This window comes from Aplidium turbinatum, chromosome 2, assembly GCF_918807975.1.
Source record: "Aplidium turbinatum chromosome 2, kaAplTurb1.1, whole genome shotgun sequence".
Lineage (NCBI taxonomy): Eukaryota > Metazoa > Chordata > Ascidiacea > Aplousobranchia > Polyclinidae > Aplidium > Aplidium turbinatum.
In genome coordinates this window covers 37,366,091-37,374,840 of record NC_137473.1, presented here as the reverse complement: position 1 = coordinate 37,374,840, position 8,750 = coordinate 37,366,091, and the positions used below count along the sequence as shown (strand labels likewise).

The following is an 8,750-nucleotide window of genomic DNA, read 5'->3' as shown; positions in this document are numbered from 1 at the left end:
TATCATACATTTCTTATAGCATATTAGGTAAAAGATAGGGCAAACAGTTATAATTTTCAAACAAACAGAATTTATTGTATTTTAAAAGTTTTGAAACATCTTATCATGTAGACCGGTACTTTGCTCTACCACTCACACACCTTTAACCTATATCTAAGATCAGAATTTCATTGTAGCTATGTACAAGGTATAGGTCCATAGTAGGTAGGCCTATACTCCACTAATGAAGGTAAAGTCATCTTTTTTTCCGGTAGCCTTTTATTCAGCCATCCACGCCAGCCTAGATCAATATACACAGGGTGAGATGAAAACAATGATTTTCAATTACCACAGCCGCATGCAGAACAAAATCTGTATGGTTGAAAGTCATTTGAAATTTGTCCGCCGTAGCCCCTAATACCGCAGTTGGATGTATGCGTTCGACTTTGTGAACAAAGAAATGGCAAAATCAAGCAGCTCTGGTTCAACTCTCGGGATGCGAGGTTGAGCAGCACATTTCATAAATAACTCTTCATTAAGCCGCATCAAATGGAAAGAATAATTCTCTAACAACAAAACTTCAACAACAAGCGGAAACTTCACTCTGGCGACCTCGGTGACCTGGCCTGTGTTGGTAATTAAAAGTCTTTAAACTTATGTCAAATATACGGAAATAAGCTTGCCAAAAGCTTCCATGAAAGAAAAATAAAAAAAAATTTTTGGACCAGCTGAAATTTTGCTCCCATGAAGTCTTCAGTACCAAAAGCTCGCCTAGATCGAATATGATTTATTCATGATAATAATACAACAGTTGAAACGATAGATGTCACGCATTTGCAGCGACATAATTACAGACGTAAAAGAATTGTGATTTCGATGCATAATGACCTTGGCAGCGGGTGCTTCAAATTGTGTGGTCCACCACAAATGTATATTCATCCTTTTTGAGCTTTACAATCGGTGGGGTGGCAATGACGTCACAGGGTAATCCAAATCGGGCTTTGTAGAAGATTTTTTCAGACTTGAGTTGTTTAGCTTTTTCCTGTATGAGCTCATAATGTATCGCGGAGTGTCTTTTCTTGCGATCTGAATGATTGTGCGAGAGTACGAGCCGAGCGTTCCAAAACTGAAGAATAAATGACATTAAAATGTATTATAAATTTAAAATGCTTTTGTGTTTGCCAAGAAGATTTATTATGTTTTTACTAAAAGACTGTGGAAGTACCAAAATAATTGTCAACATTCTTATACCCTTTCAAGTTCATATCAGTTAAGACCAAAACTAAACCACTCAGCTCTTCCAATAACATGTTAAATAACTGCAAGCACTCATTCTATAGTATCTGAAAAAAAACTTTTAAAAAAATTAATAGTCTTAACAATTATAAATTGAAATCATACAAAATCAACATTATAGATCACATATACCAACAACGTATAGGCCCTACCATTTCTTTTGCTTTGCAAGTAAAGCTAACTTACGGTCATTTTGCCAAAGTTCAACCGTTAAATATATCCATTCCACTTTGGTCTCACACTCAACTAAGCTACCAATATGTAACACTGGCTTTGCCTAAATTATCAATTACCGGTACTAATATACATAATATGGTTGTTGTTACAAAATGTATTTCGTACTTTTATTATTACACTAAACTACATTTAAAAATATATATATAGAATAATGACAAAAAATCAGTCACATGTAAAGTGATAGGAATTTTTACATGCTTTGTTATCTTGATAGTTGCATTAATTAGACCTACGTTAGCATCAACAGGGCAGTCGAAGTGAACTGAAATGTGCCTCCTAAAGATTCCTTTGCTCGTGGGAGGTAGAGATATCTCCCCGGCCATCTGGTAGGCTTGAATTGGAACTTGTTGGCTATTTGGTGGGAGCGTGGGTCTGTGGTAAAATAGTTGATTGTGAAATTATCGTTATAATCAGATTGCTTTGATGATAATCTTTTGTTTCGTGACATGGTTACTATCGCGTTCAAAATAAAAACAGTTTATCACTTAGACGCAGCCAATGCAAGCGCTTTGTTAATTAGATTACAGTAGGTCTAATTGTCAATTAGAAACTGTTCGGTAGTTGTTTTCTGACTCGGTAGGGTAAAGCTCATTAAATTAGCCGATCCAGGGGGAACACTTGATATCGTGTCCCTCAATCTCCAAAAACATATTCTATGGGAGATCTCATTTTTTCATCGCTTTCTTACATGTCATCGTATTTTCTCAACTGATAAAATATGATGTTACATCTAATGCTTAATCATTCTTTACTCAAACTAAGTTGTAATATCAATACTTTTATATTGAAGTAACTTCTCTTTCATACCTTGGAGGAACTGGTGGTTGTGGCTTCCCGGGGCCAACACCAGGGTTAACTTCTGTAGGTGGAGAGGGAGCAACTACGTCATCACATCCGATATCATATCCATTTGAGTCGTCAGATACTTTTCCTCCGCATGCAACGTAGAGTCCCATTCCTCTTTCCTATTGTGATAGCTTGAGATTAAAATCAAAATAAAAGTTCTCAAAATTAATTGAGTAAGTTCTATGGTCAATTAACTTAATTAATTCGTTATTTAAGCATTTTAAAGAGGAAAATAAAACTGATAACTTTTACCAAGATGACGGGTTAACTGAATGAGTAAACTCAACAGACAGCAATCAAAACAGCAGCCTCAAGCTATAGGAAAAAATCTTATGAAACAATGACACACTGACTCCAACACCATTCGTCATAACACATGACTTTAAGTCTTTAAGAAACTATGTTCAGAAAAGCTCGTGCTAACCGTTACTACCAAAGCGAACCCCCAGCATTACACTGAAACAGGTTGCTTGAATTTCCATTTGTGAAGCAAACAAAGATCCTGCTGCTAAAAGCGAAACTCAATCTATTGAATGAATAAAATTTAACGTCTCATACTTCGATTAAGCAAACCATATTTTCAAGGTATGTTACCAAACTATAATGGAGCAAATTTGAGCGAAGCAAATATTATAAACGTAAAAGCCATTCAATTACTGTACATTAGTTCTTATTAAGTTTTACCCTGAGTATTTCGTCTCTTTCTTTTTTGTTTGGTGTTATTATAACGTCAAAGCACGTCGCGTATAAATCATTGGGTGAATTGAATGACCATCTCCACATAAATGTGTATTCACCTGTGAAAGAAATGATGACGTTGATTATGCAAGACGCGCTGCTGTGGAGAGCGCTCAGTTTTGTGCTGATTGATAGAAAGAATCAGAGATGTACGTATACGCCGCAAATTCTACGCCGCATACTTGCGGCGTAGACTTTTTGTTTGCGCTAACGCTTGCGGCCACATTTTTTTGGATAGTTTGCGCTTGAGGCTACGCCGTAAAGTTTTCGCGTTTTTTTAGCGCATAGCGTCAACGCATACTTTTCAATGCCTTTTTTTCGCTACAATACGCCAATACCTTCCAGCGCTGCAGTTGAAAGAACGTTTTCAATGGGTAAAGACATATTGGAATCAAAACACAGCAAAATGTCAGATGAACACTTTCAGATGCTTGTGTATCTTCGTGGAAATTCAAAATAAAACTTGTTTGTTTCGAGTGGTTTATACCGTGTGAATGTTTGGCACCTAGCAAACAAAATTAGTTTACGCTAGTGTATGCGCTGACGCCGTCAACTTTTTTTACAAGTTGCGTTGACGCATACGGCGTATGGTTTTTCGAACGTTTGCGTTAACGCGGAGGGCGTCAATATTTTTTGTATGCGCGTACATCGCTGGAAAGAATATAGTGACATACAACAAAACAACATCTCATAGAGTATTCAATAAAAAATCAACCAGGTTTGGTAACTACAAAAATTTATTGGTAATATATATAATATATATATTATATAATATAGGTAATATATCTCATAGAGTACGCGAATAAAGGGACCGCGTTTTGAGTTGAATTCATCACTTGTTATGGGAAGGGAATGCCTTTACTTCTGAACCCAACTTTACTTTGAACAAAGGAAAGTTGTAGCTACTGTTTTACCAAGATTGGTTTAGAATACCAGTGAGAGCAATTTTCAAAAGCTTCACAAACTTATGTGTCTTTTGAATTCTTGTTTACATTTTTGTGTATGAAAAAGAAACGTAGGTTATAGCAAAAAGCAACGTATCGTTTATTAGCCTATGCAGTTTATGTTCAACTTAATACTGTGGGACTTTTGAATATCTATATATTTGGAACATACGAAAGACTAAGTAAGCTATTACCATGTTAATGTAAAGGTGACTTACCGGAAGCCAGATCCTTTGGTACATTAAAAGAATAAGTTCCCATTGCTCTGTCTGTGTTTTCACAGAATTTTGGGGCGTTTTGATATCCTGGTTTTGGGTATGAGCTAAGATCTCCACCAGCGCTTCCTGTTTTCGACACCCCAAGGTCAGCGACTAGTCGCTTCTTGTAATGAGAAAATTTTTCATCTCGATCTCGGTTCACCCTTCCTCGGTAAATTGCGTTTCCATTGTCAGGGATATGTGCGTTGGTGCATTTTGGGTCTGCACCGTGATTCTGAAACCAAAATAGACAAATTGAAACTGCCTTAACTTTTAGGGCTAACACAAGTTATTCAAACTTTACAGGAAAGTGTTTTTTGCAATAATTTTCTGCAATTTGCAACAACCTCTTTTTTTTAGTGCCAGGCCTTTCAATATTATCGGTAATCGAATAATTTTAATTTCGTTTTGTCGAATCTACACTTATGCCACTTGGTTAAAGATTTAGATCGGAAACATGGATTAGCCGAAAAAATGCAAGGAATCGTACACACAGATCATAAGAAAATTGCAGAGCTACAATTATTCTTGTTTTAGCTTAATTTAGTTCATTTTTGCTTGCGCCTTACTTTTTTGTATGACAAAACGTTAACAGGACATTGGCCATGAAGATATTTCACCACAGTAACTTGATGTTAAGCTTACCTTCATCGGGTGGGCAAGAACTACTTGCTGTCCTGGATAGTACACAGCTTTTGGGTACTCGTCTGAATAGCCTCCATCAGCATAAGTTGTCATGCAACCTTTCCCATCAACTTTTGGCCTGAAATCGAAGCCTGTAAATATAAATAGTCAAACTTTTACGAAACAAGTTTTTTTAAGTTCTCATTTTTCTTTGTAATAGCCCCCATAAGCTATTTAAAAAGCGATGCATTTGCACTATTGTAAAATTGTTCAAAGAAGTGCAAACTTAAGACATTAAAATCACATGGTTAACTTGTGGTATTATATTGCAAATTCTCTTTATTTGCTTTCAATAATTTACTTTTATTTCTGTTCAACTTATCAGAACTTCATAAAAACAACCAACCGGTGTCTTGGCCAAAATTGTTCTTTTGCGCGTGACGATTCGCGGATCGAGGAAAACCTCGGCACTTTTCTGGATCCCAATCAGCTCCATTTTTCTCCATATAGTCGGAGCATGCCAGCCAACTGTGGGAACTCACACCACAAATAATTGCAAACAAAATCACTAAACTAGCTTTCATCGTTTGTACGTTTTTCTCGACGTTACTTTTGGCCTGCATAATGAAAAAATATATTTGAATTGTAGCTTATTTTTTTTCCAAATCAGCTTGGGTTACTCATTAACTTTCATGCAGCTTATCTCGCAAGCAAAATTTGGGAGAAACCTACAAACGCTTCAATAGATTGATCCGCTCTGTTTTAATTGGTCTCACAAAATAACACGCAGTGATTAGAAGTAAAAGTTCCGATTACCTTGTCACAACATTTTTTCTCGCTTGCTGATATTGAAGCTCCCACTTTTACTGAAATTAAACGTTGAATAGACACACTGAAACGAAAGATGCAAAATCATTGCATAACAGAAAGACCCTTTATGCGTCATATCCCCACAGTGCTTCATTATTATTTCAAATAACTAATCGTAATATTGTTTTAATGATTACACTTAACGCCATTCAACTATTGTTCGTAATTATTGACACCAGAAAGAAAATACACTTTTGAATTCATTGCAAGAGTGAATCATTATTTATCATGAGTTAGCTCAGAAAATTATCCCTTGTTTATTTTTTTACTTATCTCACGTATTTAGCAACAGTTTAGGCCAAGGTCGACCTTACTATAATTGTTAAAATCAAAGGTCAAAAACCTAATTAAAATGTTTGGTGTTTTGTTTTGTTCTTTTATTATAAAATTAGAACTATCGTATATAATGTTTTTATCATTTTGTAAACTGTTTATTGTGTGATAATCATTAAACTCAACTACTCTTTCAGCTTTTGTTATTTTTCAATGTCGTATTGTTGATCTTAGTAGACTCACTAATACTGTTGAAATAAGCTGAAATATTATTTCAACTATCTCTTTGCATCTGATTTAATTCCACGTGGTCATAAAAACAATTCAAGCCACAAATTGAGGTATTTTTCCATTGACAGATTTTCTCATAACTTAATGGTCCCTTACCAATAAGTTCCATCAACCCGAGGCGCTGAATGGAGAGCTGTCTTTGAAATGCTTTGCTTAAGAGCACACTCCGAGAGTCGAACCAGCTCCGCTTGATCTCGCAGTTTCTTGTTCGTGAAATCAGGTGCTTATTGCTTATCCAACTGGGGGCGAATATGTGTGTGATGTTAAGGACTTTTTATCTGCTTTTTTTTGCAAAGTGGCAAATGTAATTAATCTCCATTCTGTAGCCTATAGGCTACGCACTTTAAACAGTTTCATTTTAGCGAAAACTGCAAACGCGCTTATTTTCATCAGGTCAAGTAGGCCTAGCGGTAGCATTTTTAACTTGAAATTTCAGGCTTAACAGGCTATATTTTTCCATGTAATTAACACACATGTCGGTTAGGTACGCTAAGAAATCGTAGTGTCAAGGGATCTGATTTTATTCAGTCGCCATATCTATGGAGATGTCTCAACGTGGTGTAGAGGTGAACCCAGACTGGAAGCTACAGGCTCATTCCCAGCAACTCCTGGGGCTAATAGACACACGTAAAAGTCCCCAACGACAATATTTTTTTTTTGCGGTAGAGGGCAGTGCCCAACGGACAGGCATCCTGTAAGGCGGGCCTCGATGAGCAAAGCACCCGGAAGCCCGTTGCAACCAGCTCCCTTGAAGCTGCACGTTTTGACCTTGTTGAACCGCATTGGGCGATGAGCTAGCCAAGAGTCGTGTGCGTAGCCACGATCACCTTAAACAACCATACAGGCGAATGGCCTTTGTCTGAATTTAGACCTGGACCAAACAAAGCCCAGTGACGATGATACCACGGGTAATGGGGCAGGCATGGTGAAATTGGAAGCCTCCAGCCCGGTTTCACATATTGGCGGCGGATCCACGACGACGTCGGTGACGACCAAAAAGGCCTGACCCATAATATATCGCGTATCATTTTGATTTAGTGCATTTTTTTAGAAATGTCTTAACTTGGGGTCCGAGAGTCTCACTGGTACCGGGCCAAAAGTATCCTCTCAACGGCCTTGTAGCCTACGATAGGCTACGGTAACTTGCAGTGCAAGTGCAACTGAAAGTCCATGATCTATTTCATTGATAAGATTTTTAAACTGTCGTTGATTGAGCGCATGAGTGCGAACGTAGTTGACGATTTCGATCACATGCATTATGACGTTGACTAAATTTGTTTAAAAACAAGTTGCTTCTTGTGAAATTGCAGCAAATTAATGACTTAGCCGAAGTCGACATAGGCGAATTTTAGGTTGCTGAGAGTAAGAGCCGCATAAAATCGATAAAAGAGCAACATGCACTGCGCGAGCTGCAAGTTCACCAGGCGTGCCCAGATTGGTCCTTGTTTAGGCTATCTCCAGTGCTGTGTCAAGCCGGCTAAGAGGCTCGTTCTCCCGGTGCACCATCTCAGAAGGCCCACATATGATAAACTTTTACGTTTCAGAAGCAAACATGTTCACTGTAGCCTACTGCTTTAGACTTTCATTCCGAGCAAAGGTGATTCTATGGCATGATGGACTTGTGCTTGCTATGAGCCTACTTGCATTTGTGTTCTTTTATAAACTGGTCAGGTAGTGTATTGAAGTAAACCACCTTTACATGCCATTTTATCATGTCTTCTTGGCCGGTAGGGGAGACAAAAATTATTTTGGCTCCAAGGCTCTCAAAGGTATTAACACAGCACTGTTTGTCTCGATACTTAGTAGTCTGTAGATAAACAAACAACTTTACAAAAAAAAACAAAAAAAAAACAGCATGATTAGGCAAAAATTAAACTACTGTAGCCTATAGCCTATGGTTCAACTTTTATGATGCGGGATCAACGCATTCCACTGTCCCTAGATCAACGCACTTCAGTCGTTTTTTGTGAGTTTTAATAATTCAAACAAATTCATCAAGGACGCAATTGGCAGCAGTGGCCGAGTGGTTAGCGCGTTGGGCTCGCAGTCGAGAGCCTGCATGTTCGACTCCAGCCACCCGCACTTCCTGTTGTTTCTCTGGGCAAGAAACTTTACGATAATTGCCTCTACTCAGTGATCGATTTCGAGTAATGGGTAGTACCAAATTTAAGTCATAAGTAGCCTAGAGTAGACAACCGGAAACAGACATTGCAGTCGGCTGCAGCGTGGGTCAGGTGTAGGCTACATCGGAAGGCGTACACCGATGCATAGCGCTCAAGTCCGCTTTCCCGCAATGCAGGGTAAAGATATAACAAACAAACAAAACGAATGTCTAAAAGTGCTCCACTCCAACGCTGTTCGTTCAGGAGCAACTCATGAGTGAACGAATTCACAG

General features: G+C 38.0%; 1 protein-coding gene across 1 annotated transcript; it reads right to left on the bottom strand.

Moving 5' to 3' along the window:
- Nucleotides 1–750: 750 nt before the first annotated feature.
- On the bottom strand, nucleotides 751–5,532 carry LOC145765188 (uncharacterized). Its single transcript, XM_082576966.1, has 7 exons — nucleotides 5,328–5,532; nucleotides 4,943–5,073; nucleotides 4,259–4,532; nucleotides 3,043–3,155; nucleotides 2,320–2,477; nucleotides 1,746–1,884; nucleotides 751–1,105 (listed from the first exon to the last, which is right to left on the bottom strand). Exons 1-7 carry the CDS (start codon nucleotides 5,503–5,505, stop codon nucleotides 884–886), a joined length of 1,215 nt encoding a protein of 404 aa, XP_082433092.1. The 5' UTR covers nucleotides 5,506–5,532; the 3' UTR covers nucleotides 751–883.
- Between the last annotated feature and the right edge of the window lie 3,218 nt (nucleotides 5,533–8,750).